The following is a 25,622-nucleotide window of genomic DNA, read 5'->3' as shown; positions in this document are numbered from 1 at the left end:
GTTAAAGAAAATGAGGTAGCTGTGTGTGTGTTTACTTGTGTGTATGGATTTATCATATAGAAATCAATGGAAAAGTAAAAATTATTAAGAAATAGTATTGAGAAAATTCCATAATTATGAGAATAAACATAAGCTCTGACTCTGTATGATAAACCACTTTGATTTCTAGTGAATTAAAATTTATTTGTCAAAAGTTTTCAGAATGCCCACGGCGACTTAAAGCAATGTGTGATACTTAATTGGTTCTCAGTTGAATTTTATAAAGTCTCAAAGGACAATTAAATAGGCCAAGTGAGGACATTTGAATATGGGCTGTATATTAGATGCTAGTATTATATCAATTTTAAATATCCTGAGTGTGATGATTCTATGATGGCTATGTAGAAGACTGCCCTTTTTCTTAGCAGATACAACTTGAAGTATTTAGAAACGTCATGATTACTATGACAAGACCTCAATTGGTTTAACAACCATTTGAGAAAAGAAATACAGAGATACAGGCAAAGTAAATATGAGAACAACTACAACTAATAAATCTGGAGAAAAGTTTATGGATGTTTATTGTACCATTCTTACAACATTATGTAGGTTTGAAATTTTTCAAGAAACTCTTGGTTGGAGAAAATCTGTTTTAGCTTAATAATAGAAGAACTCACAAAAGACAAAAAAGATAAATGTGTCTATGTGAAAATTTGAACTGTCTGATTATAAGAAAAAATAATACATTAAAAAGCTATTGCCAAAAAATATGACAGAGAATGAAACAACATTGCAATATCTCATATCAAGGGCAACTTGACAAGAGACACCCGAAAAATCAATAAATCCTCTGAATAAGCAAAGGTATAGACTGTATCTTCTAAATACAATAAGAATAGAACTCAAAATCATTAAACTAAAATTCCAAACAAATAAAAACCAACTGGGGAAAAGAAGAACTTTCCTAAATAACTCTCATATCAAATAGGAAATAAACCACAATTTCATTCTCTTTAGAAACTATTATGATGAGAACAGTGATGTTTAAAGCTTATGGGATAGGACCAAACCTGTTTTCAGACTCTGATAAGCCTTTGTCATTAAACAAAAAAGAATGACAATAAATTAATTAAGCATTCCATAAAAAGAAAATTAGAATAAACAATACTGGAGCCAGATGGCTTATCCAATGAATTCTTTCAATCATTCATGAGGAGATAATTCCCATGATATATAAACAATTACATAAGACAGAAAAAGAGAGAAGGCATCTCAAATTGTGACAAATTATTCCCCTAATATATTATTAAACTGGTTTCCCTTAAGCAGGTCATTTACTCCAGGTATACAGATTTAATAACAGAAAATCTGGAAACATATTACATAAATAAGCCTAAGAAGAAACCCAATATGATCATATGAATAGATGCCAAAAAAGCATTTGATAAAATTTAGCACCTCATTTCTGATTTTAAAGGAATAGAAATACGTTTTCAAACCTACAATTAACATCACCTATAAGGGAAATTTCCTAGAAGCCTCTCTTTGAGATTGAGGGGGAGGGAGAGACAGATAGATCCACTATCAACATTATTTAGCAACATTGCCCAGGAAATTCTAATCAGTGCAATAAAACATAAAACCAAAGTAAGAGCTATTGCAACTAGAAAGAAGGACACAAAATTATCATTATTCACAGATCATGTGATTATTAGATTTGTAAATCAAGATAACCAAATTTAATTAAACTAATGAAGGGTTTCAGTAAAGGATCACACATTCTCTCTCTCTCACACGCACACAGCTTCTCTAAATACCAATAAAATCCAGTTAGCAGCACAATGGGGGAAATATAGGAGAAGGAACTATAAGTCTAATATTAGCAAGGAACAATTTTATCAAGGTAGCTATGGAAAGAATCTACAGGGAGGAATCAACATAGATTCCTGAGAAATAGTAAAGACAAACTAGTGGAGAGGCTTGCCCTTTTGCAGTTTGGCAAAGCTCATTGTTCATATGAACATTTCAGATTAAGCAGTAGTTCAATGCAATTTAAATCAACTTCACAGGGGATTATTTAAGGGACACGATCGAGTGATTTTAAAGTTCACATAAGTGGGTGAAAAGAGCTAAGAACATTTTGAACAAGAATTATTAGGGGGACAAAATATTAAAATGTTTTGTAAAGCTATAATTTAAAATGGTAATACACACATGGTGATCTACAGACAGATCTAATGGAACAATGAGGATGGCCCTGTGTATAGTGGAACACACGTGGGTGACACAGCATTGCCAGTCTGTAGGACTACAAGTAGTATTCAGTAAGTGGTATGGGGAAATGGATTAACTATTTGGCGAAATAAAATGTGACAGCCCCCCCAATAATTAAAATAGTAATAGCTATCACAATATGTCGCAAATGTAGCATGCAACATTGTAAAAGGAGCATGACAATGATGTAAAACAAAGTTTTTAATTTGGTAAAGAAAAATGGAAAAAATATCCCCAATGCTAATATGGTGGATTAAGAATTTCTTTTTCCCTCTCTTTGATTTTCCTATTAGTTCTACAGGAAGCATGCATTATCTTGGGGATGAATATATATTAAACTTCATTTAAATAGATCAACTATCTCAGAATTGTGATGAGGATCAAAGATGAGTAGAAACATTGAGACACTTTGAAAATGCTTTTAATAATATTGATAGCTGTGGTGTATTTTTAATTGACGGCATGTATCTACACACGGATAATATGGCATAAACAATTACTAATATGCTTCTGCCTCGCTAAGCAATGCTGACTTTTTAATGTCTATCAAATATACTCCACCCTTTCCTATATGTTCAGAAGTACTGTTTTCCAAGTCCGAGCTGAAAAGTACAATCTCAATAAAGCAAAGATCTAGGAGTTTACTTGGTTTACAATTAGCACTGACCAATGCTCATTTAAACACTACCTTTACAAGGGTTTATGTAGAACCAGCTCATTCTAAGCCAGCTGGTCCAAAGCAAAGAGTGCCCGCTCACAGTGGCCAAGACAAGCAGGATGCTGCAGGGCCTCGCACTCAGGTGGCCCATGGACGCGCATCACCATCACCTGGGGTTTGCTGGAAATGCAGAATCTCAGGCCCCTCTCCAGACCTACGGAATCAGAATCCGCATTTTAGCAAGATTCCAAGTAATTCATCTGCACGTTAATTTTTTTATTTTATTGTTATTTTTTTTTACATGGGCAGGCACCGGGAAACAAACCCGGGTCTCTGGCATGGCAGGTGAGAATTCTGCAACAGAACCACTGTTGCCCTGTCCTCTGTGGTTGTTTTCAAAGGGGTCATGAATAGGGTGCTTTGAATGTCCACCTGCAACAAAGATGTTTGCTTAAGGAAAGGAAAGTGTCAGGTGAAACTCCTCTGAGCGGCTTTTTATAAGAACACCTGAAATCAATTATCCTCAAACAGCCCTATACTCACAAAAGGCAAGTGGGATAATTGTTAATTAAACATTAAATTAATCATAATAGCTGGAATATCAGTGCCAGATAGGGCAAATAAATGCTGCAGAAGAGTTATAACTCCAATTAAAACATTTTTCCAATGGGAAAATGTAGCCCACTGATGAGGTTGTTTGCAGAGATGCAGCGAGCTGAAAATCACCTATGAGTAGAAAACAGCAGGTGCCAGGTCCCTGCCTGAGGTACTAATTAGATTTGTGAATTCCGGGGTATCCCCATGAATCTCTGGATGTAGGGCCTGAGACCATGAACTTTGAGCAAACTGGTCAAGAGATTCTTATATACACTAAACTTCTGAGACCCTTCTCTGCTAGCCTTGCCCTGAATTTGTGTTGCCCAGTAAAATAGACCGTTGAAGGTGCTTGCTTCCTGGTTATTTCATAAATGAAAACCCTCATGAAGCCAGAATGTTAGAGTAGAAGTACGGGATAAAGGATATATATGATCAACTCCCATGAGCCACATTACTTCCGCATTTGAGGCATGATAATGCAATCATCTAATGTAGCAGTTCTCAAAATGTGGTAGAGTGGAGTTCCCAAGACCCTTTCAGTAATTCTGTGACATCAAATTAATTTAATGACGATACTAAGACTTTCTTTGCCCTTTTTCCCCACTATGTTGCCATTTATATTAAGTGCAAAAGAAATACTGGGTAAGACTGCTAGCTTAACATGAATCAAGGCAGCTTTACGTAACTATACTTGTCATTGTATTCTTTACCATCACATGCTTGCCATAAAAAAGAAAAATTCCTGTGTCACTTAAAAATGTCCTTGATAAAGCAGTAAAAAGTTTTCATTTTATTACATCTCGACCCTTGGATCTTTGTAATTTTCATGTGACACGATGGGAAGTATGCATAACTCACTTATGTTTACTGAAGTACTACAGTTTCTTAAGGAAAAATATTTGTTTGATTGAGTTGTGTGCTACACTAACCACATTTTATCGTGATGCACGTTTTTGTCTTGAAAGAATTGTCTGACAAATAAATCATGTTATTCAGATTTGGATTGTTGGTTTGGATAAATGTAAATGAAGTTCCCCTGTTACTTTAAGGAAATCCGATAGTATTTGTTGCTGATGGCATAATTGGGATTTCAAGTGAAAATCAGAATTTAGAAAACTTGTATCCACCATCGTGAGTCTGACAAGTCCCCAATACTAAAAACTTTCTCTGACGAAATTGATGGTGATATTAACAAATGTGATTTTTTTGGTATTGTATAAAGCAAAATTTCAACATTCAGAAAATTTCCATACCTCAGTGAACTAATATTTTCCAAATGACCAATGCATAATGTTACAAAACTATGTGCAGATAAAATATCCATACAAAGTGCAGAACAAACTGATAGAGATTTTATGGTAAGAATATGAAAAGTTCATTGATACAATTTCATGGCAAATAAGCTTTAAGGAACTACCACTCGCTGAGTTTTGGTGTAGTATCAAAGAATAGCTACAACCACCTGAAAAGCCTATTAAAAAATCCTCATTTTTTTTTCAATTACATATCTTTGTGAGGCTGGATTTTCTTTCTTCAACCAAAACAACTCTTGGCAATACGTTAAGTGCAGAAACAGATATGAGAATCCGATTGCCTTCTATTAATTAATGTCAAACATTAAAAAGATTTGCAAAGATATGAAACAATGCATCCTCCTTCTAGCTTTTTTGGTTTGGAAAATATACTTATTTTAAGTAAAAATGTATTATTTATGTTAAAATGTAATGAGTTTATTATTTAGCTTAAAATTTTCAATACATTAAATATTGATTGAGAAAACTCATGTGGACAAAATCTCTTTGGGGCCTTATCAAATCTTTTTTTTTTTTGCATGTCCAGGCACTGGGAACTAAACCCGAGTCTCTGCCATAGCAGGCAAGAATTCTGCCTGCTGAGCCCCTGTGGCCTGCCCAGGGCCTTATTAATTTTCAAGAGTTGTAACATGGTCTTGAAACCAAAAGCTTTGAGAACTGCTTATCTAATCATACGTTTTGGAAAAAGAAAACAAAATAAGGTCATCCAGATCCTCATAGGTCAGAGTTCCTCACTCTTGGTACTATTGATATTTTGAGCTGGATGATTCTTTCTTGAGAACAACTATCCTATGCGTTGTCAGACATTAAGTTGCATCTGCGGCCTCTACTAACTAGATGTATTGGCACACACTCCCCCTTCCCTTTCCCCGAGGACATTGCCAAATGTCTCCTGGGGACAAAGTCATCCTGTTTGAGATCCACTGCCATAGGTAAATGGGAAAAAGATATAAAAAGAAAACTTGCAAAAGAAGAAATGCCAATAACATAAAAATACATGGAAATTAGTCTACCTTGCTAGTAAGCCAAGAAATGCAAATTAAAATGACACTCTACTACCATTTAAAGCCCATTAAATTAACAAAGTAATGGTAATTTATAACATGCCATCTTGGCAAAGATGTAGTGGAACTGGTAGGATTCCATAAATTCCGGAAGCATTGTAAATTTAGTCATATATTTGGGAAAAATAATTTGGCAATGGCTTTCAAGACTCATAAATTTTTTGTGTGTGTGACTTGGGAGAAGAAAGAACACAGACTATGGAAACAGCATTACATTTGAATTTTTGCTCTGAAACTTACCAGTTGTGTGACCTAGCTTAATTTATTTAAATGATATAATTTTTAAAAACTGGAGACAATAATGTCTCCATCAATGATTATTGTGAGGACCAGATGAGATAATAATGTAAGCAAACTCCTAGTTAAAAACGGATTATTTAATGCACACCACTTATCTCCTCTTTCTCCTGACATCCCACTTAAATGACAGTAAAAGATGAGAACACACATAAACCCACAAGGAAAAAGAGAACAGAGAAGGGCCCTCCCTGGATGAGACACTGCAAAATCCCATAAGTCTAAAAATGGTCAGAGGAGAGGGACCTTATGTACAAGCCAGAGAAAGCCAAATGGTGAAGGAAAGTGAGTAAGAATAGTTGATTTGCTCCAGAGATCTCAAGAGTCTCAGATCTTGGGATAATCAGGTTTGGAGAGCGTGGAAGTGAAACCTACGCTGGTTGATCAGAAGTCTGGGCGTGCAATCATCAACTTATAACCACAAGCAGCTCCTATGCCTTAGGCAGAAAATTAGAGGTTTCATCTCTGGAGAATCTGATGCCTGCATCCAAAACAACCAACAGCACTGCAGTCAACTTCTTCAACACTTCAGGTTTAAATGTTGACAACTGAGACTTACTGGTCAAGTCAGAAATGCTTCCAATAGAAAGAAAGTGGCCCAAACAAATGCTTCCAGAAGAAACAGAGATAAGACATGAATCAGGAAAGCCCTTTCATCCCCCAAATCAAAAGAATATCCTCAGAAAGTTTTGAGAAATGGCTGCCTCTATAAATGAGAAGTGGATGCCATGAGAAAAAATCCAGAGAAGAAGAAATCAGGCTTAAAAGGAAATATTATGATTGCTGAAATCTCTTTAAAATTGCAATACGGTTTGGACTTTTTTCTAGATAATAGAGTGAAAAAAAAGAAAATGGATGAAAACAGAGGATTTAATAGTAAACTGAAATGATGAGCTCTGTAGAGAGAAAATGTATGAATAGTAAAAGAAAGACATTGCCTGAAAAAAATAAAGGAATTGTATAATCTATGATGCATTAACGAAAAAAATAACTGTAGAAGAAAGAAAGAATAATCAGAGGTAGTATAGTATAGTGATTAAGAGTTCAGACTGTAAAACTAGATTGTTTACAATCAAATCCTGAATCAGCCACTTACTAGCCTGTGATTTGGAGCAAATTATTTAATTGTTGAGTGACTCAGTTTCCCTTTCTGTAAAATAGGGATAAAAATAGTCCTTCCTTCATAGGGTTCTGATAAGAATTAGAGTCAAAATATTTAAAATACCTAAAATATTGACTGGCACATAGTAAACATTAAGTTAACAATATAGTACGATAATAAAAATAGTATGCCACTTGGCTGTGAAATAACCTACTTTTGTAGAATAATAAAATTACCCATTGTGTATTTATTTAACTAAACATAGTGGTATAACTACATTGGGAAAATGGAGCGGCTGATTTAAGACAACTGGATTCTCATCTATCACAGCAGGAAGCCAGTAGATAATATCTTCAATCAATAACTTTAAAATAGCACATTGTGTACAGACATTGCCAATTCCCAAAAGAAATGGCAAAGAATTAAATTGCAGTTGCCTCTGGAGCGTATGACTGGGGAATTGTAAAAGGTGGGGCAAAGAATTGTTTGAATATTTGATTTTCCAACTACATACATTTGTTACTTTAAGATTTTTTTAATTAAAGAATGAAAAAGGTTAATAGATATGAATTGGCCGTAAATGCCTGGCATATAGGAGTAGGCACTCAGTACATTTTAGTTCCCTTTTATTCATTTCAGTAATTCCACTCCTGGGGATTTTTCCTATTTAAAGATATAATACCACAAGAAAAACATGAATAAATATGTTTATTGCTGGGTTATTTGTAATAACAAATAACAGTAAATGACCCAAATTTTCATGGAAATGGCTAAGAATTATGCTAAAAACTTGATAGAATGTTATAAACCAAAAATGTAAGTTTATGGTTTCAGATGGCTATGGATTGGCTAAAACAGACACACATACACTCACACAAAGATCCTGATGTGTTCAGACTAGGAAAAAGAAATCTGAGAGAACCAAAATGTCCCATCTGAGGAGGAGCAGATGTGTCATGTCTTGGGGCAGCTTTCTCTGCTCCCTGTGTTTCCTAACAGGGAGTCAATGCTGGTAAAGCCACTGTGCCAGGGAACTTTCATCCCCAAACCAGAGTTTCTTTTTGAGCTGTGGCACTGTGTTTCATGCTCTGAGTTCACATCACTATTCAGGAAGAACGTATAGTAACAATCTATGCCCTTAAAAGAAATTATTTGAGATACTTAGCGCCCTCCTCCTCCTTCTCCAGTCGGATGGCACTAGCGAAGCCAAACCTCACCTGGGAGTCACTTCCAGCTAAGGCTCAGCCTCCAGCTCTACAACGCCTCTGATGACCCATTTCTGAGCAAAGATATTGATATAAACTACGTAACAACATGAAAACACTGACATGGCCTGAGATACTAGTTACTAAAGATAATATAAGCTGAGAAAGCTAGTTTCTCTGAACCTCAGTTTTCTCATCTGAGAAAGGGGATCATAATTCCTACTTCTGCATGATGTTGTGAGTGTAAAATGAAATGACATTTGGGAAGCACCAGTTACAGGTTCTGGTCCATGAAAGCGGTTCCACAAAGCTTGGCTGGATTTGACTTTGGGCAGCTGTGACCCAGTCTTTAGAGAAGTGCTGCTCAAACTCTAGCAGGAATCAGAATCACTTGTAGAACTTGTTAAAACACAGATTGCTGGACCCCAAACCCAGCGTTCCTGAGGCAGAGGTTGGGGTGGGGTGGTGCTGAGTCCTTGCATACCTAACAAGTTCTCAGGGGAGTCCAGGGCCAAACTTGGAGAACCACTATCTTGCAAGAACAAAATTTGAAGATTTTTGTTCTTGCAGGATACCGGCTGGGATCACGTTTGAGTTTCGAGAGGCAAGAAAAAAGCAGGGAGGAAAACTTGTCTAAATGTTTCTCATCTGTCCCTGGTCCCAAAACCCACTCTGTGTGCCGAGTGGAACTTCGGTGTGACATCTTTATCAACTCCCCATCCCTTCCAGAGTCCTTTCCGTAGTCCTCCCAGGCTCCAGACCTGGCCCCACCCTTCTTTGTCAACTTCCGTTTCCCATCTGCCCTGGATCCACGTGCTAGTGCAAAGACCACCTTTTTCAGTTCCAAGAAATTATGCATTCGTTATGGAGGAAATTAACACCTCAAAGCAAACTATAATTAGGAATTCCTCAATTCAGTTTATGCTTTTTCAATTAAGCACTCTATAATTTTAATCATGGGAGCATTAACATGTTTCTGTAATTTATATACCTGTGGTATAATTAAGCTGGGGAAACACTTTGCTCTAAACCCGAATGGTGGTAATTGTTTCCCTTCACACTTGCAGGATTACAGGTCCCTGATGGAGAGATGGTGCCACTTCCAAAGGAGCTTTTGGGGAGGCCGATGAGAGAACTCTTGGCTTTGGAAATGAGCCGGCTGTTGTGGACAGGGTGACTGACTCCCTGGCCCATGCATAGTTATGTGCATCCCACAGCTTCAACTCCTATTGTGACTTTTAAAACATTCCCATCATTGGAAACTGCTTTGGACAACTATTCTTGGAAACTAATTTCAATTAAGCAGGAGCAGGGTGTCCTGGCAGGGGAGACATTATCTGAGAGTCGTGGGAAGCAGATGGCTTTGAATTGAAGAACTTAAACAATAGGCTGAAACTTATCCTGGATTGGAACCAAAAACTCCTCCCCTCCCCCCCCCCCCTTTTTTTAACATTGATTCCTCTTCCCACTTTCTCTAATTCTGCTCCTCTTTTATAATCTCAGCTCTGCCTTTTAGCCACAGAGCAGGGCCTGAATCCTATGTGCAGGGCAGTTCTCTCGGGAGTCTGAGCAGTTCTGCAAATTCAAGGAATTCAGAGGCACACTGAAAGTTTTTATGCTTATTCAGACTGAACCTCTGAACTTTCTGAAGGTTAAAAACCTTCAGTGTTTTTTTTTTCCTCTCTTCTTCCTGCTGTCCCCCACAATAGCAAATTCAGATTTGCTGACTGCAATAAAAAGAAAAAGAACATAATCAAAACTGGCCCGGGGGGACAATGCATACAGATTCCAACCCAGCTGAGTGACGCGCCCACATTGCTGCAGCATTTTGGCACTCAATATATTTTGTCTGATCTAAGAAAATACGGAACTTTTTATAGAGTGAAAGTTGGAAATGGATTTGTATTTCCCAGGCTGCTTTAGCCTTCCACAAAAGAATACAGATTTGTTCAGATTCCGATGCTCAGTCTTGCCAAGCATCCATCTTCTACCTAAGCCCCAACATCTGCACAGAAGTGATGTATCCAGATATGCCATGAGCATTCAACACACGTCATGAATTATTTCAGACACCAGCCATTGTCATCATCATAAGAAAATAGGGTTTTTTTTTTAGCCCCCATGTGGACCAGGATAGAAAAATAGGCTGGCAGGGATCCTAGTTAGGCTCTTAAGAGGGAAAACTGATTATCCTCATGCTGAAACACACACCAAAAGAGACCCGGGAGTTCTGAAAGCTGTAAAACCAATAGGGCTACTCCACAGTAAATTGCAAAATAACAATTCCCCCATATCAAGAGAATGGGCAGGAATTGGCACCATAGAAGAAAATATCTGGTTCCCTGTAAAGGCTCTTTTCTCCTTACCTGAGGCCACCTGAAGGCTAAACCACTAATGGTCCAAGATGAGCAGCATCAGCCTCACCTGGGAGCTCATTCAACATGCATGTCCTCAGCCACCAACCCAGAATCTCTGGGGATGAGCAGGCATCTGCAGGTTCAGCTCTCCAAGTGATTCTGATGTTTACTAAAGCTAGAAAACCTCAGCGGTCAACCATTCCTTAGACTCTGGCTCCTCTGAGGGTGATGCAGTAGAATTTTGGAAGTTTAGTTCAGTAAGTCAGGGGCTCAGCAGCAAGTCAGACCAGCCATAGGTCCCACAGTGGCTTTGGGGACTAATCTTTTATGTCCATATCTAAGCCTCCGTTATATTCCTTATTTCCCAGGACAGGATCCCTTGTCTTTACCTCTAGCACCAAGTGCTGGAATTAATCGGCTCTTTGAAACAAACAGGGGCCATGCCCTCTTTCTACAAGTCCCACCTGATGTCTAGAGCAATGCCAAGGCATACAACTTTCCCTGATGATGGAAATTTTGTCCAATATGGTAGCCACTAGACGTATGGGGCTATGGAGTACTTGAAATGTGGCTAGTGCAACAAATGAACTAAAGTTTTAATTTTAATTAATTTAAAAAGCAAATCTCTACAAGTAGGTATTGGCTACCATAGATTCAGCCTAGATCTGAAGTCCTGCCCTTGAATCTCTGCTGCATGTCTGGGGCTCTTGCCTCCTGCCCTGGTCATATATACTTACTGTATAAATGTATAAGTTTTATAAGTTGCTTAGTAAACCTATGCTCAAGTGGTTATGCACTAAACAGAAAACCCCAAGTGGCAAGAGAAAGGAGGGGTTGCATTAGGAGAGGGGGTACGCACAGATTTCTTCTGCAAAGTGGCAGAGACTCTAACCTTCAAGTTATTCTTTTCCTTCCGAAACTCAGAGCTCTCAGGATCATCTCTCTCACTGCTGCCGAGAGGAGGCACCTCTCTGAGCAGCCCCAGGCAGCTGAAGCAGGTGTCGTGCAGAATGCTTTTTGGACGAGAGCAAACCTTCTTGGATTCTAACGTGGCACAGATCCATGCACCAGCCCAGAAGAACATCAACAGATGAGGCTATAGAAATGCACCCGATGGAGGCAGGCTTGAAAGTCTGACCTTTGAGCAGTTGCAGTCAGAGACTGAGAGCCATCAGTTAGCAATGGCGCAGGATCTGAGGCAGTGCAAACTGTCATGGGGCCCAGAAGAGTGTGAGAAGTAAAAGTCAGCAGAAAAAAGTTGGAGAAAAATTGAGAACCAGTAGAAGGCATTTTGCAAAGTCACTGTTCCTCTTGCTAAGGGTTTCACTGGCTGCCCAGGGAGGGAGGATTAGCATGATAAGAATTCCATCCACCCCTTCAGTTCATAGCCTGCCTCCTTATTCCTTGAGATACTTGTCTCCAGTGACCCTGAATCCATCACAACCTTCCCACTATTACCACCAAAAGGGTCAGAAAGTCCTATAACCCCAATGTAAAGGCTCCATTCCAGAAGGCTAATCTATGATCGTCTTACTCTCTGAAAACCATGTCCAATCTTCTAGAGCCTATGACTGCTTTGTATACTGTGTACAGATTCTTCAACAGCATTGAGGTCCCTTGGCCCTCCATGGCTCTGTTTTCTGCACAGCTGCCTATCCTTTTCAATCAAGCCTAGACCACATGGTTGATTTCCAATCACTTTTATTGATAACCTCATTTTACTTTTACCATTGTCCTGAATCAACCTCTGTACCTTTCTTCTTTTCTACAATAGTCTGTTTGCTTGGAGCCTTTAAATAAAGTAGCTTATAAAATGTTTCTCGTTTCTTTTTATTCATTTTTTTTAAACATTCTTTCTTTTCCTTTTTGTGGTTTAATTCTGCCCTGGTTTTCCTTCAACCTCTTTGGCCAGTTTCTCCCCATCTCCTCTGATTCCTTGATTCCACCAAGGAATCTGTCCTGTTACTCATCTTTTAATCTACAATTTCCCTGAACAAGGTCATGCACTCTTTCCATGCCTTCAAATACCACCTGGATGCTAATTATTCCCAGTTCTAAAATGCCTGCTCAAATGCCTCTCCAGCACTCCAGACTTCTGGAATTTAAATAGACTCTACGGTAGGAGGTGAATATGACGGCCACACTCTCCTTTCCCTGATGCAGTAACAGTCCTTGTCTCCAGCTCTCCAGATGGCAGACGGTCCAAAATAGAACACTCTTTCGGTCTTCATGTTCTGTCGACTGCTCCATTTAAATATTCCTCCCCAAACACCTGTTTTCGCTCCTTGGTTTGAGCCTGAGGAATATAATCCAGAAACCTTCAACAACAGAGCCAGCTCTTGGTAGGCTGGGATGTTAGAGGAGATTATAGAGGGGACCTGTGATGCAACCAGAGTGAGCTGAAGCAAATGCAAACCCACCCAAATCATTTGGGTTTCCCACTTCTTCCCTCTTGTTTTCCTGAGTGATCATTCTAAGTGCAACTCCATGCCACACCTACTGGACTGACCCTTTTTCCCTTGGGTGGTTACATCGGCGGTAGTTATATTTTCCTCCAAGCACCTCATTAAATCTTTTGGACAACTCCATGGGGCACAGCACCACAGTGTCATGAGTTCCATTTTTCCTATTTCTGGTTGCTTCTTTTGGTATCTGGCCTCTCTTCTTTTCCAATCTGGCATGATGATACCCTAGCATGCTTTTAGGCTTGGCTACGTGGGTCCTGACCACTGAGAACTGATCTTTGAATGGAAGAAAGGGACAAGGAAAGAAGAGCCATATCACCTGCACAGCTAAATCTTCCTGTGGTTTAGGTAGGAGCATCTCTTGTCCACCCACCCACAACCAAAGTGGAGCACTTGCTATTTCTTAGCTTGTGACTCTGGCACAGGTGACCCAGAAATCTAGGGATGTAAGGGAAACAAATGATATTTCAAGGGAGAGCTTCTAAATGTAATTGCAGTTTCTTATCTCTTCTGATGTGGACAGAAATTCACAAAATACTCAGGCTGCTCCATGTTAATAAATCCTCTACTTTTTTATTTCTCCCTCCTAATTGGATATCATCATATGTTGGTGTCTGAGAAGGAGATGATAGTGATTCCAATTTTGCTTGCTGCACCTCCATGGACTGGCAAAACCCTCCTGTGATAGTTTCAAGCACTCCCACTCTGGGCATCATGGTTATTAAAGGATTCTGGAGGAAATTTGGCAATCGTTTCCTTTCCTTCCCATTAAAGCTTCTTCTTTCTTTAAAAGTTGGCTAGGTCTCCAGTTTTTACTGTAGCTAATCACTATGTATTTCAGAATCTACAGTCTTAACTAGCTGCACCTGTCAACTGCAGAAGGATTATGGGTTCTCATCAGGGAATGAAGAGAACTTGTACTGGCCTTTGGAAGCCATTCACAGTGTTATACTGCGTGTCATGCCCTTGGCCCTCTAGATGGGTTGCAGCACGTGTGCACCACGACTCAAGCAGCTCCTGAATGCAGGTGACAAGTACTGACTGATCTTGGAGGGAGTCCCTCAGAGATCCCCAGCACTCACTCACCTGAAGCCCACGTCACATCCCTGCCTGTTCTGACTCCATTAGTGCCTAAGAGCCCATTTGGTTCCCAGGCCATCTTCACCACTTCTGGCCTCTTCTGGATAACGTGCCCTTCTAGATTCTGCCCTCGCTGAGCATTCCTTGGCTCAGAGAATGGCACCATCCTCCATCCCAGCCAGATAACTGGGAGTCATCCTGGACAATGAGTTTTTCTTTACTTCCCACCGCCCAACCCCATCTGAGAAGTCATCACCAGCATTTGTCAATTTTACCTCCTGTCTTTGATTCCTAGGGCTGTTGTGACAAAGTATCACGAACTCGGTGGTGATATATGTTGTCTCACATTTTGGAGACTAGAAGTCCAAAATCAAGGTGTCATCAGGGCCATGCTCCAGATGAATCTGGAGGGAAGAATCTGTTCCATGACTCTCCTAGCTTCTGGCGGTCTGCTGGCAATTCCTGCCATTCTCTCCTCTGACTGTCTCTACTGCAGGGCCGTCTTCTCTTTCTGTGTCTTTGTCCAAATTTCCTCTCCTTATATATTGGATGAAGGCCTGCCCTAATGCAATTTGGTCTCATGTTAACTCATATAACATCTTCAAAGATCATATTTCCAAATAGGATCACATGTATGGGCTCAGGCACTAGGAACTGAACATATATTTTGGGGGTGGGGGGCAGCGAAACAATTCAATCCATAACACCTCCTAAAAGTTTTATCTCCATCATCACAACTGCACTAATTTGGGTCATCTTCATTTCCCATCTGGACAACTGTAACTGTCTCCCACTGGTCTCTTGGAATCACTCATGCCCTCTCTGACTGATGCCAGAAAGATTTTGTTAAAGATGAGTCATATCTTTTGCTTGTTTAAAACCATTTCTTGACCTCTCATTACTCCTAGTACAAAACCCTTAGTCCTTCATATGGCTATAACAAAGTCCTGTGTGATTGGGCTTTTGCACATCCAATCCCATCTTGTACCCCTCTCTCCTCATTGGTTCCCCACTCGAATCCCCCTGGACTCCTTCCAGTTCTCTAACATCACCTCCTGACTCCCCAGTCTGAGTCTGATCCCCTTTTAGGGGAAAGAATGGGATACAGAAGGAGGAAAACCCAATAAAATGTCCATTGTTACACTGGCTACTATTCAGCTGCCTGGGGCAGGGCGGGCCTTGTCCATCTGAAGAACTGGAGGCTGGAGCAGGACTGCCAGGCTCCTCCCTCTGTCGGTGGTGGGCTGTCCCCTGCAGCATCAAATACTTTGCATTTCTGAGCTACACCTGCTTGCTCAGCCTAAACAAGGTCGATAGGGCTTTGGAGAAAGCCCTGAGGCAAAAAAAAAAAAAAACACAGGAAAAAGATGGGTAACGGTGCTTGAGGTAGGATTCTGTCAATATGCAAGGAACTGTCCACTTCAGCTACAGCTAAAATCAGAGGTGGCTTGGAATGAAGTAATGGGTACAAGAATGTGTTATAATTGATAACAGTTTGGCATTAGTGTCCATGGCACAGTTTGTACAGAGCTCTCTCTCTGCCTATTTAGCATCTTTCTGGATCTCCAGGCCCCAGCACAGTGCCTGACATATGGTTATTTGCTCAATAGATATATACTGACTTAATCAATGAATTTATATGAATGAATGTGTGAACTGGTAAACTGAGTCATTTCCTAGCATCTGGATTCACTCTTCCTCCTTGGTTCTGAGTTCATGTACCTCCTCTGGTCCCCATGACTTATAAGGTTTTGGTTAAGGGAGCTCAGATGGGTCCCCACTGCCCTTTCTGGGAGCCTTTGGATCTGCTTTGTTCTGATTCTGCAGCATAGAAAGCATCTCCTCCAACCTCAAAGCACTTCCCTTAGCCCTTGGGTTGCTTCTCCTTCAGCACCTGAGACACCCTAGTCTTATCTGCTTGGTTTTGTGTTTCTGCACAGTGCTCAAACCTTGGGACCCATTTTAAAGTAACATCGTTTTGAGGATTTTGCGATACACCTGGAGATAACTTCAGGGTCCCTGAAGTGTCATACACTAGCCAGCACTTGGTATGCAGTGGATCTTGTTTGGGTGTTAGAGGACGCCTCAGTAAACAGGCATCAACTTGCAGCAGGGCTCAGTGAATTACCCTTTCCATGGCTACTCAGAGCAGGGAGCCCCTCCTTGCCACATCAGCCTGGCCAAACCCAAGAAGCATGTGGAATAACTACCACTTACACTTGATATACTGTAGCTTATTTAATCTTCATAGTGATCTGTGCCATGGGTGTTTCCATTTCACCAACAAGGAACTTGAGGTTCAGAGAAATTAAGTAAGTGGCTCAAGATCACCCAGTGGTTTAGGTAGATAAGGCTGTATCTAAGGCTTCTGCTTTTCCAGTGCATTCAACTGGGAAGCCAGTCATTGGCTCCTGCTGTAGCAGAAGAGCATAAGAGGTCTCATGTCTGAGTCAGGATCAGCCTCTGGGGCCAGTTCCTGACCTCAAGTTCTGGTCAGTGGACAATGCAAGTCCCTGAGAAAGAGGTGGCCAGGGAAGAACGCAAGCCCAAGAGGAGCTGGTACCTCCTGCTGCAAGGATGGGAAACGGTCCTGGACACAGCAGGTATGAACTGGAGGTTGGTAAAGGATAGCCTGCAAGGCAGAGAGAATGCCATGGTTTAGGGCCTGGGTGCTCAGAGGAGGGCAAAAAGTTGACATCAATCTGCCAAACGTTCTCCATGCCCTTCAGGACAAATTGCAAAGACCTTCTTTACCTGGCCTTGCCTGCTTCTTTGCCTCTGTTTTTCCCACTCCTAAATACACTGTGTGGTTTCTCAGTCTGGGTTCTTACATATGCTGCTTCCTCCTTCTTAGTCACAGTCTGCCCTTCTTCCAAAAGCAAATTCTCCTTCTTTTGTAGGTCTCAGCTCTGGCAACTTTGCCTCCAGGAAGCCCTCTCTGAGCTCGAGCCCACTGGGTTGTTCGCCACACTCTCATGGCAGCCTCTGATCAAGGACAAAGCTCTTTTATTTTCTTTTACTGATTGTCTTCTCTATAGATCTGTACTGTCCAAAATGGTCACCACTAGCTCTATATAGTTCTCTAAATTCAAATTAATTGAAATATGTTAAAATAAAAAATACCGTTCTTGAGCTACACTGGGTACATTTCAAGTGCTCAAAAGAGGCAACTATACTGTAAAGCACAAGTACAGGACATTTCCATCATCGCAGAAAGCTTATTGGAGAAAGATCTTAAACACTAGAACTCTTGTAGACTAAAGTTCTTATTGACTAGACTAACCTGAAAGTATAGTCTGTAATGCACCTCTCTACAGTCCCAGCACCTGACATCTGCCAGGTGCACATAACAAATTTACTAATTACCCAATTAATTATATATTTTTGAGTACCTACTAAATACCAGACTCTGTCCCAGATAAAGGGGATCCAGGAGTGTTAATATGTCAGTTTCACAGTCTAGGGAAGGGCATTCAGGGTACAAAAACACAAAACAAACAAAAAAAAACACGTGAACAAGTGCATAACACAATTAAAACCTCAGTAGCGAGTGATGAAGAAAGCACACATGACCCTGTTGAATAGAACCTGCAAGAGGATAGAGAAAGAGGAAATGAAACCAGAAATGAGGGTTAGGGCCAGACTCTCAAGGTCCTTGAAACCCAGGCCAAGAAGGCTGAACTTCATGCAGTGGAAAACCAGTGGTCCATTTAACAACTTTAAGCAGGAAAGTAATTTGATTCAATGTGTGCTTTAGAAAGACCACTCTGGAAGCCCAGTTGCGGGGGTGGACTGGGGGGAGAGAAACTCGTGATGGGCAGTTGAGCAAGGACACCATGGCAGAGGAGTGGGTTGAAGAGTGGCCATGGAGGGTGGAGAAGGAAAGGCTAATAGAGGAAGGACTCTGAAGTCCAGTGGACAGGTCTCATTGACTGATGTGAAGGTGAGAGAAAGGGGAGTGGGGGACATCTCCAAGGAAGCCAGCTGGGGGTCCGGGGGGGGTCTGCCATGAAATCTGGGTTCTGTCCCAAGCCTCACTTTGGGGACAGCATTACAGGTGATTAATTCATGGCCAAGTGACTTTGCTATGAAGGTTACTACGGATACATCAGCATGACAGGTGGGGCATAGGGAAAGAAGGCTTGGCTGTGTTCGAGTTGGAGCTGAATATTAGATTCTAGTCACTGTTTGATTGATCTTTTAAGCAATTCTGGGATTCTGTCACTTAAAAACCAATAAATCTTTGGAAGCCTGGGGAAAGCAATGCAAAAGCAATAAATCTCCATTGTAGAGTATTAGAAAAAGAGGCCAAGCTGCTGAGGTGGTTTGGCTAGAGGGATAGGATGTGGGAGCCCCACACAGCAATCCTTCTTTCTGCCCCTGCTCCCTTGTTTGCACACTGGGTTTTATCAGAGGAGTTAGGCACATGGGATGCCAAAGGAGCAGCAAGATGCAGAGCAGGGGCTGGAGTCTAGCTCAGCCAGGGTCAGAGAATTGCTGGCATAAAGTAGGAAGAACAGGCCCAACTTGGTGGGTCCTGAAGGTTGTGGCTTGGATACGAATCTGCAATGAGAACAGGTTACTCCAGGAGACCCACTGGGGTTCACAAGTTATGGGCAGGGCACACACAATCCTGGGGTGCAGGACCCCTGAGAAGCTGTCCTGACCATCCTCAACCCTTAGTTGATGGAGCTTCACTCTGCAATATCCCCATCCACCAAAGGGCTACCTAGTCATCACATGCCTTCTCAAGCATGGGGAACTCAGGACCTCCTGTGTTGAGCAATGGGGAGTGCTTCAGAATCGGGGATCTGGGTTCATGTACTGGTCCTACCTACAATGAGCTTTGAGAACTTAGGCCAATCGTTTATCATCATGGACTTCGGTTTCCTCCTGTGCAATGGAGATGGTTCTTCCCACCTGACGTACCCATCACACGAAAGTGGGGATCAAGTGAAAGTAAAGAAACTGTTAACAGTAAAACAGGATTCAAGGCAAAGTAGAATGAGACTCTCTTACATATGCCTTTCATCTTTGACCCAATGCATTTAGTGAGTTTTTGCATTCTGCCATCACAAAGCATCTTCAGCTCCTGTGCATACTGCTTACCTTGGTGTGCAGAATTCCACATCGATCCACTTTCCTGGGTTTAGCTCAACCCAAAAATCAGTCTACACCTTCTGTCAATCAATACAGTCACTCTCCCTGCTGCCTTCATATTATCTTTTCTGTTTTTGTCAGTTTCACTATCTTGTTTGCTTACTTGCTTAATGATTCCCTGTCCACATAAACTTATACTGGCTTGATGGTAAGCCCCAAGAGGGCAGGAGTGTGTCTGTCTTGTTTACTAATATACCTTCAGTACTTAGCTTAGTTCCTGAGACATAGCAAATGCTCAATAAATATTTGCCAAGTGACCTAATGGTCAACTGCTTCCCTTGGGCATTGTGGTTCCCAGGGTTCAAGGAAAAGGAGGGTTAAGGCAACTAAGGTCTTTTGTGACACTGCTCTGCTGTCCCTGCATTTGTCTTGAAGGTCTTGCTGGGTGGCACTGGTTAGTCTCTTCTACTTCCAGGCAAATGTCCAAGCAACAGTCTGAAAATAATCGCAGAGACAGAGTGTACCATCCACCCTCAGTGATCCAGAACATTAGAAATAAAATCAGCCAGACATTTCCAGACACTAAGCCTTGCCCCTTTGAGCAGTGACATTTATTTTAATATTTTTGGGTGGAAATGTCACCAGAATCTATCATGCATATCTCTCGAGGAAGGTAGCATGGTATAGTGAAATAAGTGTTGGCTTCAGGCCCAGTGGTACGGGGTTTAAATTCTGCCTGTACCACTTGCTTGCTACGTGGCCTAGGTCAGCCCAGCTTCTGCTACGTCAATTTCCACAGCTACACAATGGGGACACTCTACAGTGAGAATATAGACGGTGCGATGCACAGCACACAGCAGGTGCTTGCTTATGGAATGGAAATTAGTGGGCTCTTCTAACTTGAAGACACAGAATCCAAGGCCACTTTTTTGGGTGAACCAGGATCGACTAATGAAAACCCATGGCTGAAGGGGTTGCTGCATTTGGCCTCCGTGTGTCTTGAGTCTGTGTGTCTGTTTTGGAGAGTTACCCTGTTCCTTTGCTCACTGCTGACTGTCATGTCTTGCTGCTGCAGGGGAAATTCCATCCCATCCTCCCTCCTCCTGATTTTCTGTAGTCTTAGAATGCACGTGCTTGTTTAAGAGACGTGCAAAAACTAAGAGCATATAGGCCCAGAATGAAAATATAAGGGGATTTCCTTTGTGGAAATGGAAATGCTTTCCCATGCACATTGGTTTGCATTGCTGAGAGGACTTTGCTGGAGGTGAAGGAGCTGGGTTTCCGGAGTCAGGCAGGCATGGGTGTGAATTCTGGTTCTATCACTTACTGGCTCTGTGACCTTGAACTTTAGTTTCCTCATTCCTAAAAGGGAGATATTACTATTCATAGATTGGTTAGGAGTAAAGCCTGAAAATATAGCACTTGCTCAATAAACAAAAATGGTGATAATTATTCTGATCTGTGTTCAATTGGCTTCTGATACGTTCTTACAGGTTCACAGACACATAATCTGATGATTGTGTGAGAAATTAATTTTATCCTGCTACTGGGAAGAGCCCATATTGTTTATTTCTCAGTAAAATTCAAAATTGTTTTTCTGAACAACAATGTCAGTCCCCAAAAGAGGTTACAGGCACTTCAGGAAAGTGGAGCAAAGCACTTTCTTCCTCCCTGAAATCAAGGTCTCCAATATCTTTGAAAATTTGAACAGGAAGGAATCAAGCACCTCTATGACTCTGAGGAAGGACAAATTTTCAAAAGTGGTTTTGAGCAGAATTTCCAAATTTCCACAGCCTAGAAGCAAAGCTAATGTAGGAAATAACTTTCTGAAGACCTGCCTTGCTTGGCTGCTTCTGTCTTTTATTCATCCTGTGTGGAAAAGTTCCTGTCCATACTTTCCAGATCAGGAGAACAGAGGCTCAGAGAAATTAAGTATCCAGTTTAAGGTCCTGTGAACTTAGGGTCATGTGAAAATAGGGTCACAGCTTCCAAACTTAAATCCTTTTTTTTTTGGGTTGCCGAGCAGTCAGAGGACCGAGGGGAGCTGGACCGAGTTCACACTCACCCTGAAGCCACATGGAGGAATGCCAGTCTGATTACATCCCCTTGCTGGTAGTTTCTCAGGCTTGCAGTAATAAAGGAGATAGCTGAGTTTACTATAAAGGCCATGAGTTTTGGCTCAGAGCTGGGACAGTTGCTAACTTGTGCAACCTTGGACATTCTGTTTTCCTTTTCTCTGGACCACATTTTTTTGCCATCTGGGAAGCCTCCTAAGATTTTTGAAACATATAGTGATGCTATACGAAAGAGGTGAGACCTGTAAAGGGTAATAAGGCATTGGCTAACAAAGAACACATAATTTGACAACTAGGGGGACCTGCATTCAAACTCTACTTTCCCATTTATTGTCCTTGGGCATTTCTGAGCCCCAGTTTCTTCATCTGAAAGTGAGGATAATAATATGTCACAGAGTTAGAGAAAGAGTTAAATAATAGTGTTGCATGAGAGTAATAGGAAGAAAAGCAGGGGCTTAATAATTATTTGTTGGTTTTTTTTTTGCATGGGCAAGCACCAGGAAACAAACTCGGGTCTCTGGCATGGCAGGCGAGAATTCTGCCTGCTGCCCTTAATAACTATTTATTTGACTCAAGAGCTCCCATCTGTTTTGGCTCTTCATGGGTGGTACAGTCCTAGAACAACCCATGAGTAGACTATAAGGCAAAAGCCCCGTGGCTGGGTGTCCCACAAATACTACACACAACTGTGGCAAGGTCTGAAGACTCGCCTGGCCATTGCTTAGGGTGGAGCATTTCCAAAGACTTCAGAATGGACTAGAACTTGCAAATTGCAGGCAAGGTTGGATCTATAATGGAAAGCAGATATCGAGACCATCACAATAGCCTCCTTCCTGGCTGGTCTTTCAGCATCCAGTGTGTGGCACTGCATAGAATGCTACAGTGGCTCCCCACTGCTTCGTCTACAAGCCTAACAACTTCTCAAACATGGCCCCATTGTCATCCTACCACCCCTGCCTTGACCTTTAGACTATAGTAACTATAGCATAGCAACTTTGACCACTCTTGGTTATCCTCATTACAGCAGGCTGTTTTTCTCTTTCATACCTTTGCTCATGTTGGACCCTCTTACACTTTGGTGAAATCTGATGCATCACTTAAAATGGATCTCAGCATCACTTCCTCTGAGGTCACAATGACCCAGGCATAGCTTCATAAGGTTGCATTGTACCTATCCATGTTTTTGTCTCCCCAACTAGAGTTTGACATTTTTAGGACATGATTTATTCATAGCTAGTTCACTACCATATCCCCAAGCATTTAAATGGTGTCTGACACAGAGTAGATGCTCAATAAATGTTTGTTGGGTAAGTGAATGAATGGATAAATCAGTCAATTCATCCTCTGTGTCCTCTTCTCTCTCCCATTCCTGGCACATACTTAATGCATGCTTGCTGAACTGGACGGAATCAGTTTGATAGCTGTTCCACATAATACTCTGTTTCATGTCAAGGGGACTGTGACCTGCTGGAGCTCTGAGCAAAATCTGAAGTCAGTACAGGAGCTGCTTCCTTTGTGCCAAGTGCAGAGACCTATATGTCCACTGCCTGCCCTGGGTCAGCTTAGCTTCTGAGATGTTACACCTAAACCCTCATGGCCTCTTATTGAACTCAGCTATGTGGTCTTGACTTGTGAGCTCTTGTGGGACTTGAGGACTCTAAGGCCCTAGACTGGACCAGAACCAAGGCCTCACTCCATTTTTGATCACTGAGCAGATTGTTCTAAAAATTCAGAATTCTATTATTTATTATTGGCACCTAAACATGGAAACACGAGATTGCCGGGAGACGGGTTTCCAGGCTCCGTTCTCATTCCACCACCCCTGCCTTGACCTTTAGGCTAAAGCAGTGTCAACCATTCATGGTGGTTAGACGTCACCTGTCTGAATGAACTGTAAGGTATGTTCCAGAAAGTTCTCTCCCAGCTCTTCTGAGTTCTCCATCAGCATGCTTCCTCTGCTCGGCCCTAATACTCCTTTGTGGGGTGAGAGGCTCCAAGCTCAGTGGGAGGCTCCGGTCCCCCTGGGAAGCTTTGCCCCCCGGCCAGCCTTGTCCATGGGCATTGCCAGCGACGTGATTTAGCGGAAGGCATGTAGGGTGCAGAGAACGAAACCCGCAAACTCCAAATCAAGTACCCCTTCTCACCTGACAGGGGCTCCCCGGGACTGAGCGGGCTTCAGCATGACCGTGATGGTGGTGTCCGTTTCATTCAGTGGGGTGTCGCTGTCATACTCGGGCATCGAAGGGGCTGGGCGGGGAAAGAGACGGGAGGTGAGTGTGGCATAGGCTGCAGAGGCGCTCACCAACTCCCCTCGGTGCCATTCTTAAAGACGTTACAGATGACTAGAGGAGGGAGCCTGGAAAGCCCCCCAGGCTTTTCTGCAAAAGGCCCTACTTTCAGCCTGTAGGTTCCTTCAGCATGCTGTGCAGCCAGGTAATGATATGGCCAGAAACTCCCATGAACCGAAAAGTCCCACACCAGATGAAGAGACACACACAGGGCATGCAACTACTTAGCAGACATGTGAAAACACTGTCAACCTTGACAGACATATTTAAAATGCAAATGATAGGAGAGATGAACTAGCTCCCCTCTACTCTGTGTGTGTGTATGCGTGTGTTTGGAAGACTACCTCTGTCACACCCAACTGATAGGAGAGTGACTAAATTTAATCCTTTTGGAAAGTAATTTAGCCATTTGTATGAAGTGTTACTAAGGCCTACACCCTTTTAAGTCAGAATTTCAATTTCTGAAATGTAATACTAAAGTTATGATCCAAACTAATTCTATAACATTTTTATTGAAATGTTATTTTATAAAAACATGGAGACACCTAGTATAGCCAACCACTTAATTAAATCTAGTGTCCATACACTTGCCAGAACCATGCTGAGAAGGCAACATAGCACCATGGGGAGTGCTGATAGCGTGAGGATAAGTGGAAACATTAAGCTACAAAACACTATAGGTTTGAGTTTATGCAAATCATTTATAGCCGCAGACTAGAATTGCACATTGGTCTAGTTTTTGAAAAATGGAAATTGTAAGGTGGGTTTTGAGATCATTCTGCCATGGTGCAGTCTGGTGGTAGAGGGTGAGGGAAGGTGAGGGAAGGTGGCAATCTTGGCTTGCATGGCTCTGTCCCAATCATTCATTTATTCATTCATTCAATCAGATATCTCATGAGAACATGTGCTCTGTCCTGCCCTGCCAAAAGGAAGATTCCTGACAATAAGTCACCTTTCTACCAACCAGTTTTTATGCAAAAAACAGTATTATTTATTACAGCCCTGTAGTAAAATGTTTGGTGAATCACTGTCTAATTAATACATGATTTATACTTTAGGCATCTCATAGATTGTGTCTTCATCATGTCCTCTAACACAGTAGCAACTGTATAGTCCTAATTGCTTCAGTGACGCTGAGATAATTGTTGATTTAGATCCTTCCCACTCCCAGGAAAATTAGGAATGGGGGAAAAACACTTCCCTGCCTCTTCCCTTTGTAAGAGAGATACCTGAAATTTTGGTGGCGATCCGAGTGGTGACAGGGGGCCCAAAGCCCTTCGCTGTGCTGGCCTTGATGGTGAAGGAGTAGGTCGTCCCCGGGTACAGACCCACGAAGAGGTGGTGGGTTTCGTTCCGGAGCTTGAACACTTTTCCCCTCTGGCTGGAGAGGTCGGCACTCGGGTCCAGGGAGCCAATAGCCTTGTAGTTGATCTGTACAAGAAGCCAGCAAACGAGCCAGTAAGCGTCTCGCCCCCTTGGAGGCACAGCGAGGGTGGAGGGCAGGAGAAGGCGTGAGAGCTCCAGCAGCACGTTCTGCTGAGCTGCCGGGCATGGGTTATGCGACAGGGTGTCCCGCCCCTCTACATGCCACCGCAGACACACCGGGGCGTCGCCATCCCATGGAGATGTAACCTGTGCCACATTTGTAATGGGGATTTCCTGGTAGTCAAGTTAAAAGGATTAAAGGTAGAAAGGGAGTTTTAATAACGTATTTTGTTGAACCCAGTACATCCAAAATATTATCATCCCAATAAGCAATCAATATAAA

The 25,622-nt window shown here is 41.8% G+C and overlaps 1 protein-coding gene across 10 annotated transcripts in view; it reads right to left on the bottom strand.

Moving 5' to 3' along the window:
• Positions 1-25,622, bottom strand: part of PTPRT (protein tyrosine phosphatase receptor type T) — a 1,205,819-nt gene that overhangs the window by 267,648 nt on the left and 912,549 nt on the right. For all 10 annotated transcript variants that reach the window (XM_077168216.1, XM_077168229.1, XM_077168210.1 and 7 more), the window contains 2 exons: positions 25,084-25,285; positions 23,711-23,813 (listed from right to left, as the gene is read on the bottom strand). In XM_077168216.1, the coding sequence (XP_077024331.1) occupies positions 23,711-23,813; positions 25,084-25,285 (305 nt within the window). The remainder of the gene's footprint in view (positions 1-23,710; positions 23,814-25,083; positions 25,286-25,622) is intronic.

Source organism: Tamandua tetradactyla, chromosome 1 (genome assembly GCF_023851605.1).
Source record: "Tamandua tetradactyla isolate mTamTet1 chromosome 1, mTamTet1.pri, whole genome shotgun sequence".
Taxonomy (NCBI): Eukaryota; Metazoa; Chordata; class Mammalia; order Pilosa; family Myrmecophagidae; genus Tamandua; species Tamandua tetradactyla.
This window is presented reverse-complemented; position numbering and strand designations above follow the sequence as displayed.